This window comes from Engraulis encrasicolus, chromosome 19 (genome assembly GCF_034702125.1).
Source record: "Engraulis encrasicolus isolate BLACKSEA-1 chromosome 19, IST_EnEncr_1.0, whole genome shotgun sequence".
NCBI classification, from domain to species: Eukaryota; Metazoa; Chordata; class Actinopteri; order Clupeiformes; family Engraulidae; genus Engraulis; species Engraulis encrasicolus.
This window is the reverse complement of record NC_085875.1, coordinates 33,098,957-33,113,973: the sequence shown is the minus strand read 5'-3', so window position 1 is coordinate 33,113,973 and position 15,017 is coordinate 33,098,957. Positions and strand designations below refer to the sequence as shown.

At 41.4% G+C, this 15,017-nt stretch overlaps 2 protein-coding genes across 5 annotated transcripts; both read left to right on the top strand.

Annotated features, from left to right (window-relative positions):
• Window positions 1-886: 886 nt before the first annotated feature.
• Window positions 887-5,100, top strand: znf593 (zinc finger protein 593). Of its 3 annotated transcripts, none has more exons than XM_063184161.1 (4): window positions 887-1,005; window positions 1,365-1,585; window positions 3,445-3,507; window positions 4,769-5,100. In XM_063184161.1, exons 2-4 carry the CDS (start codon window positions 1,386-1,388, stop codon window positions 4,893-4,895), a joined length of 390 nt encoding a protein of 129 aa, XP_063040231.1. In that variant the 5' UTR covers window positions 887-1,005; window positions 1,365-1,385; the 3' UTR covers window positions 4,896-5,100. The 3 variants fall into 3 exon arrangements, with proteins under 3 accessions (XP_063040231.1, XP_063040232.1, XP_063040233.1); XM_063184162.1 differs by having other exon boundaries at window positions 890-1,005; window positions 1,368-1,585; XM_063184163.1 differs by lacking the exon at window positions 887-1,005 and adding an exon at window positions 1,031-1,104 and having other exon boundaries at window positions 1,368-1,585.
• A 486-nt stretch (window positions 5,101-5,586) lies between these two features.
• On the top strand, window positions 5,587-14,419 carry selenon (selenoprotein N). Of its 2 annotated transcripts, XM_063184155.1 has the most exons (13): window positions 5,587-6,037; window positions 6,667-6,784; window positions 6,886-7,016; window positions 7,321-7,533; window positions 8,062-8,186; window positions 8,472-8,609; window positions 9,062-9,143; window positions 9,407-9,595; window positions 11,823-11,928; window positions 12,309-12,421; window positions 12,627-12,728; window positions 13,188-13,388; window positions 14,211-14,419. In XM_063184155.1, the coding sequence occupies exons 1-12, from the start codon at window positions 5,819-5,821 to the stop codon at window positions 13,353-13,355; spliced, it is 1,704 nt and encodes a 567-aa protein (XP_063040225.1). In that variant the 5' UTR covers window positions 5,587-5,818; the 3' UTR covers window positions 13,356-13,388; window positions 14,211-14,419. The 2 variants fall into 2 exon arrangements, with proteins under 2 accessions (XP_063040225.1, XP_063040224.1); XM_063184154.1 differs by having other exon boundaries at window positions 13,188-14,419.
• Window positions 14,420-15,017: the final 598 nt, after the last annotated feature.

Here is a 15,017-nt window from a genome sequence, read left to right as displayed (position 1 = left end):
ATGGCATTTGTCTCATTGGATCTGTGCCAAGGAGGTCTACTTACTGTAGGCCTATCATTGATCTGTGCACATAATATAAATAATAAAGATTTCAATTCTATTAGGGTCAGTACTGTGAGAAAATGATAGGTTTTTATGATAAGTTTTATGACCCCTTTATGCTGATCACAGTAGAACTGCCATAATTGGATTCAGGATCCTCCATAACCCCTAATTTGATACCATTGTTGTGAAAATAGGATCTTTATTGCTGCATTTATAGTTGCACTATGTATCTTGGCCGAGGTGACAAAGCGCCCACTAGAGGAGGGCCATAAAGGGTCATCAAATTTGAAACCCATCTTTCTCTCACAGTACTGACAGTAAAAGAATTGAGATCTTTATTATTTATATTATGTGCACAGATCCAATTAGACAGATGCCATAGTAGGCTTGTAGGTGGACAAAATAGCCTTAAAATCTCCAAAATATGTGTAATACCAACTTCTGACCATAATGATAGAGGAGGGGTATAACAGGGTCAGAAAATTCGAAACCCATCATGTTTCAATAGTAGGACCCCAAATGAAGCAAATGAAACAATAAAATCAATTTTAGCATCAAAATCCTACGGCAGCTGTTTTTCAGACAATTCATACCACACTATATGGTGGGTTTTACTTTTTGAAACCAGCTTTGACATGTTTTCAATGTTTTTTAACAGTTCAATCGTTTCGTTGAACAACCCTGTTGTTTTTTCTGTTAAGCATATCAAAACTTTGGCATTTATAATAGCATGCATGTCCTTGTGTTCATAACCAGTTTGTAGAAGCACAACAATGAAACAATGTCTGATAGAGCCCTTTCACTAACACAAACCCGTGCATAGGGTCAGGGTTTTTTATTGGGTCTTGCACCTTGGTCTTGCACCATCTAGTGAAATGTTTGCGCTATTGCATATTGAACCGGAACTGTTTTGGTGGAGTGGTAAACACGTGTACGAAGTGAAGTTGGCTGCTGATACTGGTAAGAACTCAGATTACTAATACTTAAAACGTTGATTTGACATGGTATTAACATCCAAATTTAGACAAACGCGCTCTAGGAATCTGATTAAACTTTCATGTACGTGTCGAAAGGGTGGTTGGCGCCTGTTGTTGATGTAGGCTAATGCAGGGGGGATGTTATGTAGCATAGCTGCTGTAGATATTAACGTTGTCTTCAACTTAAAAATCATTATCACTGTGGACTGTCTACTCGCTGGCTGATCAAATAAAGTCCGGATAACAAGCACGGACAGAGAGCAGAAATTTCAGGACACAATACAGAGTGAAACACGGTAAACAGTTGTAAGGGAATCTGTGTTTTTCTTTATGTTTCATCAGCAGCCTGTGGAGTGAGAGGCCATGGGCAAATCCAAACAGGTTGGGAACCACAATGGGGGTAAGAAGAAAAACATCTCAAAAACATGGAAGACCAAGCGCCGTACCAAAGACCTTGATCAGATTCATGCAGACATGAGACCTGACCAAGCTGCCAAAATGCTGAAGCAGAGTGTAGATTTCGACGTCACAGGCTGTGCACAACACTACTGCTTACACTGCGCGTGAGTACATAGGCCTACATAAATACTATATTTGTATTTCAGGTGGTGCACCTGTGCACTTTGGGTACTGTGTTTCAGTGCGTAATTAAGACGCCATGTGCACTGAAACATAAACACTGCATCATTTTAGATTTAGAATATGCACTGTTGCAGTGGAGTTTTCTGTTTCAGTTGTTTTTTAATGGTAGCCTAACTATATCTACAAACCCCAACTCCGATGAAGTTGGGACGTTTGGTAAACAGTGAATAAAATCAAAATGCTATCATTTTCAAAACATTCAATCTATTCATTAGATGGAGAACAGTGAAAAGACAACATATTAAGTGTTCAAACCGAGAAAAAAGATTGTTTTGGGGGACATATGTACTCATTTCTAATATGATAAATCCAACACGTCTCAAAAGAGTTGGGACGGGGACAATAAATGGCAGCAAATGTCGAGGAAGACTACAAACAAAACAAAAGACAACACTTAACAGTTAAATACATTAACCGATGAGATGATTTTATATAAAAAACAGTGTTAATTCCTATCTTGGACATGATTTCACCAGCTTAAATGGTGGGTGTATTCCTTGTCATGTTTTGCAATGTTTTCCTTTCTGTAGTGCTTACAGTGTGACAGGTCTTGACCAAAAACCCACCATTTTATCACCTGCTGGTCCTTATGATGGAGCCAAACTGTTAAAACATAGTAGAGAATGCAATTTGACCTTACTATGTGGCAGTAATCGAAGATCTCCCTTCAAAATATAATGCATGAGTGGCTTTTCGTGCTGTTTAAAACCCATTTATACCATTCAGCACTGTATTTAACTCTAGAGATGAGTGAGAACATCTTAACCAATGCACTACTGCACCCGCATGCCATCATGGAGGCTGACTTTTGAAGCTAGCACTAACACAAGTTGGATGGTCCATTTTCACTGTAGCACAGGATGTGCAATGCTCTATTATTGTCAAAAAGAATGGACTTCTACAACTTCTGCTGACTTCTGTAAGCAAAGGACAGTTTCCCATGTCTTCTGGGTCCATTTCAAGTGAGCTCAGGTGCTTAGGAGAATGTTACACCCCTGTATCATTTGCACGCATTAAGCATTCTTAATATGGTCAATTTTCAATAGTTCTAATTCCTGGAGTGCTAGAGTGAGACTACAGCCAATATATATTTCATGATGTCATGAACCAATACAATGATTTTATTAACAAAAATATGTCTTATATACACTCAATCGTGCTAAATCAAAGGGAATTCAAAAATGTATGTAATAACTATGGTAATTATTCCCTTTGCATCTTTAATTCTGAGTGACTCAGCCTCTCTGTGATGATCTTATACCTGGACACCTATATTGTCCGTCAGTACAATTCATTTTGAAATGTTCTTCTTTGTTGTTTTATCTTATTTGGATGTTTACTAAATTTCACTGATCCCCGTCCCAACTCTTTTGAGACGTGTTGGATTTATCAAATTAGAAATGAGTACATATGTCCCCCAAAACAATATTTTTTCTCGGTTTTAACACTTAATATGTTGTCTTTTCACTATTCTCCATCTAATGAATAGATTGAATGTTTTGAAAATGATAGCATTTTGATTTTATTCACTGTTTACCAAACGTCCCAACTTCATCGGAGTTGGGGTTTGTATTTGCTCTGAAAGGTCATCATCGTATTGCCATGCAGCATTAGAATCACATGCTTAATATACTAATAAAAACTATTCAGAAATGTATTATATTTCATCAGGCAGATCTAATGTTGATTTGATTACACTAATTGTTATTTACAAGACATGTTGCCAAGACCAATTTCAATTGTTCTAATGGATTCTTGATGACACTGCCTTTTCCTTCAGACGATACTTTGTTGATCTGAAGACAATGAAGGAGCACTTTAAAACTAAAGTCCACAAGAAAAGGTAAGCCTAGTAGTGTGCATCATCGCACTCTTGATTAAAGAAGTCCTGTCAGTTTCAAAATGCAGTTTTATTGTTCGCTCTACCATCGCATCAACTTATTAGTTACAAACAACATTTTTTTGTCCCACCCTTTCTGAGATCCTGGCCATTGTAATGGGGCACCTAATGTGACGGAGGTCATCTTGCACCTGTTCACCCCCCTCGGGGATCGAACGTGCGACCTCGTCAACTACAACGGTTCGGCAATGGGAGACACAGTACGATACCGCTGGGCCAAGAGACTAGTCTCTCGGCCCAACGGCACGAGACTGTATGAGGCTATCGGAGGGAGGTTTACCAACGTTCCACGCCAACTCTGTGCTAGTTAGCCTCCGTTACACTCTCCCCCTTAAACCTCACTCCCATCCCGGGTCATACGGCACCACTGTGACGGAGGTCATCTTGCACCTGTTCACCCCCCTCGGGGATCGAACGTGCGACCTCGTCAACTACAACGGTTCAGCAATGGGAGACACAGTACGATACCGCTGGGCCAAGAGACTAGTCTCTCGGCCCAACGGCACGAGACTGTATGAGGCTATCGGAGGGAGGTTTACCAACGTTCCACGCCAACTCTGTGCTAGTTAGCCTCCGTTACACTAAGTCACGCCCTCTACTTCCTGGTTCATGGGGCAGAGGGAGTCAAAAAAATAAATACTGGGCTTGAAATGAGTGGTTTTTCGACGCCAATCCAAACCTTGGACCTCCACTTATGCACCACAAATCCACCACAACTCGCCTATGCCTGGGCCATTTCCAAACCCTGCCCTGTCTCTCTCTCCCACTCTCTTCCTGTCAGGACTGTTACTGTCTTATCCACAATGAACCCACTGTCTAGTATAGTGGTTCTCAACCTTTTTTTAATGAAACGCCCCCTTAACCTAATCATAAGCCCCCCAACGCCCCCTTGATCTGCTCATAAGCCTACCAACACCCCATTTAGTATTAAAAAAATAAAATTGTCAACCGTGTGTGTGTGTGTGTGTGTGTGTGTGTGTGTAACATGATAACCTACCAATAAATACTGTGTGTGTGTGTGTGTATGCGAAGTGAACTGATGTAAAGCATTTTTTGCTATACTCGTGTTTTGCTATACATGTATGTTTACTGCAATGTGCAATACTGTGTATTAGGTCTTTGTGTGTTTATGTAAGTTGTCAGACACCTCAATTTCCATCGGGATTAATAAATGTACTCTACTCTTCTCTGGTTTTTCTTACAGGATAAAACAGCTGCGAGAAGAGCCGTACACACAGGAAGAGGCAGATAGAGCTGCAGGCATGGGCTCATACATCCCTCCAAAGAAGGTGGAGGTCCACACTCAGCAAGTGGAAGAAGATATGGACTAAAATTATTCTGAAGTGGTGGTCTTGTTTGGAGTCTGTCTAGTACTGCTCGGCCACAATGAGAGAGAAAAAAATGTGAATACGGGACATTTTTGATGGGCGTGAGCAGTGTGTTTGGGGGACTGTTGATGGATGTTGGACACATGTATATATGGAGATGCATCAAGTGAACGTTTTTGGAAAATAAAGAATGGTGTATGCATTTTAATTAGTTTGCCTTCCATTTGTCATCAGTATTGTGGTATGTTATGGTAAGTCTAAGTGTATGGTAATGGGTCTATGAAAATGTTAAGAATTCCATTGTCTTGGGCTAGACGCAAGAAGCGCTCCTGCTCTCGCAATCTATAAACATTAATAAGACAAAAATGGTAAGACAATATTGAAATAAATATGTCAGAGTGAAGATGAAGTTAATGTGAATTTCAAGAGCTGTTCCTGGTGGGATCATTTTGCAACATTGATGCAACATTTCCTCCTTCCCATAAGCATGTTTATTGATCTGGAAGAAAATAACTTACAACAGTCATTTCTGGTTATTACTAAATAAACAGCCAATAGTAATACATATTGCAGCTTGCTCGAAATAGATATTCAACATTTGTTAACAAGTAATGCGAAATGTTCATGAAGTGTGGCAACAACAAGGTTTAAGAGTGTGCTGCTGCCCCTTTAAATATCTGGCCAGTGAACACAGACGCGACTGAACTTCCAATGGGAATGGAGAGAACGGGAAGCTTGGTTGTGTGAAAGCTTATTAGTCGCTACAAACAGCGGAACATCGACTAGACAGACATCTCTTCTAGGAATTGAGTCACACAGATGTTAGTGCTGTGTGTGTGTGATGTATGTGAAGTACTCTTTTCGGTGATCTAAGAGGGGGAAGACTACAGGCAGCGCGCAATGGCGAGATAGTCAGAAGAGCAAGGATGACCGCGGTGGATGAAAAAACACCCGAGGAAAAGAATGCCATGGCCCCGGAGGATGTGGTGGGAGACCGGGCGTCTTCAGGTGTGGAATGTGCGATTACCAGACCCACCCTGCAACGGCTTCGCGGAGCGTTGATCACTTTACTTCTAATTGCTGCTGTGCCGATTCTTGCAGTTGGTTACAAATATTATCAAGATCAACAGCTTCAACAGCGTCATGTAAGTTGCCATTTACTAACCGGTCTTTGTTACATTGTGAAATAACTGCTGTTCTGCATCGTGCAGTTCTAGCTACAGTATGACTTAAATTGTATGGTGAGTATTTTATCATGCACATTAGAAGTAGCAGCGATTTGTCCACTTTCTGAAATTCTGGAACGAAAGCATACCGTTTGTATCAGTACCGCTACTTCAAAGAAAGTCCACACACAATGCCACGTACTTGTTACAAATTATGGTGCCCAGCCCCCGTAATGGTCCCTGTTCCCATGGGTTTGGGGGGTGTCAGGCAGGGTATGCTGAAGCCCAGCGCATTGTGGTCTTGTGGATAAGTGGCTGCCAGAATTCAGCCTCCATTGAACATGGCCAGCCCTGCACGCGCATATTTCCCTGAATGAAAACAAGGGAGGGTGTCTATATTATGGATCAGTTTCACTGTCATTCTTACAGCAGTCAATCTGAAACATAGCCATTATATACATTACAAGCTTATAGTGTGTGACAGTTGTTTTGACCTCACAGTGACCCACTTTGACAACAGCGCGCGTGATTGGGACTTTGAAATCTACTGGAGCGTGCGTGAATGACAAAAATAGTCAATATTCCTCTGTTTTGACTCCTTCGTCCAGGAACAAGGGTTGAAAGCTCTCGGTCCGGACGGTCTTTTCATCTTCTCGTCCTTGGACGCCAATCATGATTTTTATCTCAGTCCTGAGGAATTCAAGCCCATAGCTGAAAAGCTGACCGGTAGGCTACAATTTCCTCTTCATAATAAGTGATTTCCCCTGTATCCCCCAGCGAGCATTTCAAAGGTCAGAATGAATTGGGGTTTTTTTTTGTCAATGCAGGAATTGCTCCTCCATCGGATGATGATGAGGATGTGCCCAGTGACCCTAACGGAGAGACCATCACTCTCCAAGCCAGAATGCAGCCCCTGCTGATGGACACCATGACCAAAAGCAAAGATGGCTTTTTAGGGGTGAGTAATGAGCGTGGATATACTACCTCAGTCGTTTAGCAGCTATAGTAAATGCATTTGATTTGGGTACACCCATGCCTTTTTTGTTCTTCAGTGGACTGGACACTGAAGAATGTTAAAATGGGGCCCTACCATGGCACAAATGGTAGGGCACTCGTTTGCTATGGCGGCCGACTCTGGTTCGATTCCCGCCCGAACTGATATTGATTTGGAAATTGGCACCCAGTTACATTTATCCTACTTTCGCATAGTTGAGCGTGTATGTGTTTGTGCAAATGAAGTCAGAGTGCTGTTTTTTTGTCAGGTTGCTCACAGGTCACTGAGTGGTCTGCGCTCATGGCAGGCCCCAGCTGTGCCTGCCAGCGTATTCTCAGCTGACCAGTTCAGGGTGTTCTTGCCCCCCAAGAACAAGGAGGCCGTGGGGGACACCTGGTGGATCATAGCCAGTGACCTGAACATCTTCACTGGGTACCTGCCAAACAACCGCTACACCGCTCCCCCACCCAGAGGAAAAGAGGTATACCGTCGCTGATGAAAAATATTGTTAGGGATAATGTTTGGTAACACTTTACTTGACATGTTCCTGTATAACACATTCATAGCAGCTGTTACAAAGTCTGCACAAAGCATTCGTGTTTGTTTCATGACCCATTCATACCAAACCGTCCATGAAACTAGAGGACGGAAGGACTGCAACTTATCAAAATGAAAGTTAAACAAAGCAGCATTGCAGGTTTTGTTCTGAACCCTGAATGATTTCTGATTTTGACAAGTTACTGTCCCTTTGTCTTCCATGTCTATGAAAGGTTTGGTATAAATGTCTTACGAAACAGTCTTGAATGCTTCACGCAAAGTGTATAACAGCTGCTATGAATGTGTTATGCAGCGACATGTCAATTAAAGTGTAACCTAATATTCTATCTGTCAGATTAGAATAATCTATTCTGTTTTCCCATACCTTCATTGGATCATTACATTACATGCCATTGCACATATCGGCACTGTATCACACAGATATTAACGCCAGTGTTCCTTTTTTTTGCAGGTGTTCATTCATTCCCTTCTGAGTATGTTCCACCCTCGGCCCTTCGTCAAATCGCGCTTTGCCCCTCAGGGTGCTGTGGCCTGCATCCGGGCAGCGAGTGAGTTCTACTATGACATCTCATTCAGGTGAGAAGGGAATAAAAGTGTGTTTTGCATAGGTTCACATTGGCATTGGTTGATATACTACCTTGACAATGGCTCATTTATCTGTGGTCAGTGAGTGGCACAGAATGTGCCCAGTTTTGGTTAGATCTCCTTTTTACTGCAGCAGCCCCACCACCCCTTTACCAGTGAGTGAAAAAAGATGCCAGACGTCGTCTGCTCTGTGGTTGCCATAATTACAGCTTCTTGAAAAGCTATTTTTCAAAGCTCTAGTCTAAGCCATATCTTCTTTTTTTGTACACACCACAGAATTCATGCAGAGTTCCAGCTGAATGAAGTCCCAGACTTTCCATTTTGGTTTACACCGGGACAGTTTACAGGCAACATTATTTTGGCCCGAGATTCCTCTCATGTTCGCGAATTCCATCTTTACGTGCCAAACGACCGGTAAGTCAGCATGGACAAAATATGGCCCATTTTGTTTAAGACAATCTATATAAACCAATGACCCTTGCATAACAGGTATATCATTGCACTGTAGGTGTTAATCCTATTCCTAACCATAACTCCGTTGATGCTTACTCTAAATATACCCCATGATGCATTGCAGGCTGTCTGCATTGCCTTACAATCCACCCATGGTCTTTCGTATTGTCCGAAAGTACAGTACATTGGGTAACCCATATGCGTGTCATATGTCGCGATGTCATTAAAGTGTCATAACAGTGTCATGTTATGCACATGTCAAACATTATGTCCATGTCATAAACATTTTGTGACTGTTGGCCTTAACTGACATTCGGTTACGGCAAAGACAACCTTAGGGTTGCTTATGACACCGGCGTCAACTTGAGTTTTACCATACATTGATATGAACTGACATATTTGCTTATTGTCAGGTCCCTTAACGTGGATATGGAGTGGCTATATGGAGCCAGTGAGACCAGCAACATGGAAGTGGACATAGGATACCTGCCACAGGTAAGAGGCCTGCCAACATGGGCCTTGACTTTTATTTAGCAACAGTGCATAGATGTGTGGCTGAATGAATTAAAAGCATACTTCACGTATTTTTTTAACTATTGAGGAAATTATAATCTCAAATGTGTCCAAACTGCAAGTATCACTCTGTAAAGAAAACTTAATATTGTTCACATTGTTCACATTGTTCACAGGAATAGTACACTGTCGATACAATAGTCATAAGCCATTATGGTGTTTTGAAATGAAATGTGTGTCCTTAGATGGAACTCCAAGCAGCGGGGCCGTCTACTCCCACCGTCATTCAAGATGAGAATGGCAACGTGATTGACAGCCGCCTAGAAGGAGGAGAACCCATCCAGTTTGTGTTTGAGGAGATCCACTGGACATCAGAAATCAGCAGAGAGAACGCTACACGAAACATAGAGATCACCTTCTATCCCTTCAAAAAGGTATGTGTAGACAAATCTAAACCTTGAATGATTCAAAATGAGATTAGAATGCATTACAAGTCATTCAACAGACATTTCTCCAGAATGACTTAAAGGGGCTCTAGGTAGGATTAAAAGTTAAATTAATCACTGTCCCTTTTCAGCAGATGCTTATTTGAGTCATTTGTAAGTGAATGATGACTCACACGGCCACTTCCACGATCCGCTGTCAAAAACCCCCAAATATAACTTCTGACAGAGCGACCCGGTCGAGTGTTGTTAGAAACACTTCATACGAAAAATCGCTTTACATACCGTATTCAGATTTGAATCAACTGCTGGCATTCCGTGATGAAAAACATTCTCACACCGAGTTTATTTCAACAGCATTTTTCGTGACTGTGTAGATTTTGAGGCATGCCGACGTCCTCCTATATTTTGCCCGTTGAAGTGGGTACATGGGCAATCCCCCTGGCCTATAGTAGGAATACCTTAGCTTGATTATCATCGACTTTCAAATCTCTTCAAGACTTGGTCTAACCAAGAGCATAACAATTACCATTTCCCAAACGTCATGGTTAACCCACCTCCCTTGGTTTGCTACTGGTTGTTTACTTCCAGACAAAGTGTGAGGAGGTCCCGATTTTTCTGGAGCTCAGAAAGACAGTTGTACAGTATATCACGAAAGTGAATACACCCCTCACAGTTTTGCAGATTTTTGAGTATATCTTTTCATAGGAAAGCATTACAGAAATTTCACTTTGACACAATGATTAGTGACCTTTTAACAACATATTTAACCGCTTAAATTTCTTGTTCACTCAGAAAAAAAGAAAATACATCCATTAATGTTTGAACATGTACTCACAAAAGTGAGTACACCCCAGATTAAAATCCGGTAGAGAAGGGGCTATGCTGGCTCGAATCGTCTCGAAATGAAGCGAAATGAAAAGGGATGGCAAGGGAGGTCATCAGTGTGCGTTTCAACCTTTCTTTGCATTGAACTTTTACATTTTGAGTCTGCATCTGGCTTAAATAGATTGGTGTGAGATTTGAATGCAATCCTATGGAGAATATCATGATCTGCTTCAGTAGTCACAGTGCATGTTGACATGCATGTTTCTTTTAGGTGTATTTCAGATTGCCAATGTTGACAGCATTCATGCATCCCCAAACCATGTCAGTCCCACTACCATGCTTGGCTTATGAGAGGATACACCTTTTTTGTAAAACTCACTTGTTTACCACCACACATGCTTGACACCATCTAAAGCAAATTTGTTTATCTTGGTCTCTTCAGATCACACGACATGGTTCCAGTGATCCATATCCTTGGTCTGTTCATCTCTCCTGAGACCAAGATAAACAAATTTGCTTTAGATGATGTCAAGCATGTGTGGTGGTAAACAAGTGAGTTTTACAAAAAAGGTGTATCCTCTCATAAGCCAAGCATGGTAGTGGGACTGACATGGTTTGGGGATGCATGAATGCTGTCAACATTGGCAATCTGAAATACACCTAAAAGAAACATACATGTCAACATGCACTGTGACTACTGAAGCAGATCATGACATTTTCCATAGGATTGCATTCAAATCTCACACCAATCTATTTAAGCCAGATGCAGACTCAAAATGTAAAAGTTCAATGCAAAGAAAGGTTGAAACGCACACTGATGACCTCCCTTGTCATCCCTTTTCATTTCGTTTCATTTCGAGACGATTCGAGCCAACATAGACCCTTCTCTACCGGATTTTAATCTGGGGTGTACTCACTTTTGTGAGTACATGTTCAAACATTAATGGATGTATTTTGTTTTTTTCTGAGTGAACAAGAAATTTAAGCGGTTAAATATGTTGTTAAAAGGTCACTAATCATTGTGTCAAAGTGAAATTTCTGTAATGCTTTCCTATGAAAAGATATACTCAAAAATCTGCAAAACTGTGAGGGGTGTATTCACTTTCGTGATATACTGTATTGCCCCTGGCCTGACTAGAAGCAACGCTGAAGGTGTTGCATCACTAGGAGGGCGCGGCCTAGCTAGGATTGCTTAGCTCAAGAGCATCTCAGTAAAGTGAAAGTTTACAAGGGAATGCTTGCCTGGGTATTTACTTCCCTACTCAAGACTCTGTCTACTGCTATGAATGCAATTGAACCTGTGATCCTCTATTCTCAAGAATACATTGTTACCACAGCTGGTTGTCAGATGCTCCTTATCATCACATGTTTTCATTGTCTTCCACATCAGGTTTCATATCTGCCTTTCACGGAGGCCTTCAGCAGAGCCCAGGCTGAGAAGAAATTGGTCCACTCCATACTGCTCTGGGGCGCCCTGGACGATCAGTCCTGCTGAGGTGAGAATATTGCTATATAAACACTGGTATATGCATTTTAGTTAGTTTGCCTTCCATTTGTCATCAGTATTGTGGTATGTTATGGTAAGTCTAAGTGTATGGTAAGGGTCTGCGAAAATGTTAAGAATTCCATTGTCTTGGGTCGGACACAAGAAGTGCTCCTGCTCTCGCAATCTATAAACATTTAGACAAAAATGGTGCAAGACAACATTGCAACCAAACACATTTGGGGGTTTGCATCTACAGTACATCTGGCACTTTTTTCCACAGAATATTAGTAAAACTTAAATGATTAGTGAGATTAATATTGTGATAAAATAAATATTGTAAGCAGGAAAATCCACTGACCACATCTCTCCCTCTCTCTCGCTCGATCACAGGTTCGGGGCGAACTCTCCGGGAGACGGTCCTGGAAAGTTCGCCCGTTTTGGCTCTGCTCAACCAGAGCTTCATCAGTAGCTGGTCCTTAGTGAAGGAACTTGAGGACCTTCAGGTATGTGCAACGTCGGCAAACAAACAAAAAATAGAAAATATGTGCAGCCGTCACTGACAAAAGCTTAACTGTGTTATTTATGTCTTTGTTGTCAACCGCAAGCAACACAGGGGTGTGGAGTTAGCAGCACGTGCCTTGCCAACAAATTTGTCTGTTTTGCATTAAGTGTACCACCATATAATTGCTTTGCCTCTTCTCATATCAGGCTGATGAGATGAATCCGGTCTGGAGTCAGCAGGCCAGATTACACTTGGAGAATTACAACTTCCCTGTGGAGATGCTTGTAGCATTGCCCAATGGTACAGTGGTGAGTGACTAAACACTTTTCAAACCTTGTTTTGCTCTTGGGAGTTAAACATTTAAAAATAAAAAAATAAGGGCAACCATTGGGTGGCCTGATAAGTCAACAATGGGATCGGAACCAAGGAACCGCATCAAAAAGATAAATGTGAAATTCAGTGGCTGTACAATCCTTCATATTCAGTGACTATATGCGAAAATAAGAAATGGGCCATATGAGTAAGCACACATACACATTCCATCTACCACATTCATTATATGTTGCAAATTGCAAATAGTAGATGGAAAGAGTATGGATTCCTTACTCATGTATACAATAAAAAAAACAATTAAAAAAAGACAATTTTTAGTATATGGCATGTAAGACATGTAAATCATTCTGTGTTTTATGTATTTCTTTTTTTGTATGGGATGTAATGGAAAGTGAACATGCAGAAATACATCTTCCCTGTCTGTCACCTTCCAGGTCCATCATATCAATGCCAACAATTTCTTGGACCAGACATCCATGAAGCCAGAAGAGGAGGATTCAACGTTTACCTTCTCTGCTGGTTTCGAGGATCCTTCAACCTCGTCTTACATTCGCTTTCTCAAGGAAGGACTGGAGAAAGCAAAACTATTTCTGGAATCGTAAGGACTTGCTGTCCTGGCTGTGTCTATGTGGGAGGTGAGGTGAGGAGTGCATTCCAATATGCAGACTTGCGTCCTCTACTTGTGATTGTGGCCTCAAACCCACAAAGTAATAAGTCATGATGATGACGACATCACTGACAATAGCATTACCTGTATATTTCAATATCTCACAAAACCTCAATTGTAAAGTAATTTTCTCATTTGCAAACTGGATAGTGAATGAAGAATAGTCCCCCAAAAATTGTTGTGGCTAGGCTGACAGTGGGAAAACTTCTCCACGGAGGCGGGGCATCAGCACAATGTGAGGCCACAAGCACAAATGGAGGATGCAAGGTCGCATATTGGAATGCACCCAAGGTGTGGGAGAGGGGAAGGGAAATTAGAAGCAGGAACACGAAGCCATTAGTGGCTTAGCTTCAGGAAGAGTGGCCTCCATGAGCAGACACAGAAGCACTAAATCACAGATCATTCTCCAAGAATGCGTCAAGAGTTAAGGTTTACAACATGTTTCTCCCTTTGTAAAAACATTAACTGTAGAAGTTCAAATGCTGTCAGTAGACTACTGTTTGAAAAGGGGTTGCTTTTATATCCACCCATTAAGTATTCAGCCAAGTTACATTTCAAAATCTCACATTTTATAGAACTGTTAAACAGCAATGCAGTACTTAACTTACGCCTGCACATGGGTAACTGTATCTCTTGATGCTCAGACAGTTAGAGATTGTCCACTATTTATTTTTTATACTAAAAACTATTGCGTCAAATACTGTTCGTTGTGATCGTAATAGCTGTGTTTTATTGTTTTTGTTACGGTACATTGTGTGGCTTATTGTCATGATGGCATTGCTTTCGACAGAGCTGATGTAAGGAGGACAAAGTTGGCTGTTCCAGTCAGTGCTCCAACTGTTTGTGAAGGCCTGGCCTGAAAACCTCATACGGGTGGGGCCCAGCCTGATGTCTTTGTTGGAGCCAAGGAAAGCAGCAGCCTCCTCTTGTCTCAGGAGTGACTGATCAGTCTGTTTTCGAAAGCATTGTCAATGCCTATTGTACAACACACACACACACACACACACACACTATATAAAAAGGATTCAGTAACACTTAACTCGACGCCGGCGCCATACGTCGGACATAACCGTGTCATAACATTGTCATAATGCAGTCATGCATGTGTCATAAACATTGTCAATGTCAAACATTGTAAGACTTTGGCTTTAAATGAAATTCAGTTATGACAAGAATGTCAACTTTTCATGGCCATAAAATGTTTGACATTGGCATCATGTTCTTGACTCGTTCATGACACTATTGTGATACTGTTATGACACTCATGTCATACATATGACGCCGGCGTCAAGTAAAGTGTAACCACATCACAGCCACGTGCCATATTCTCTGCAATAAAGGACAAGCTAAGGCTTACCTAGACCAAAGATGACATAATACACTAATGTGGAACGCAGTGAAAAGTTTGTAAAAACTTTGTTTTGTTCAAAACGGTCTGAGTCATGTGTGTGTATGTATCTTGTGCTAATTCTCCTTTCGGAAAGGAATGTACGTTCTTTCATCTTACCATGTTGACTTCTGGTGTTCCCGTTTGTCAGGATAATGTTTGGACATACGTGAGCTTACACTTGCTGCCAAGTGTTTCTTGGATGTGTTT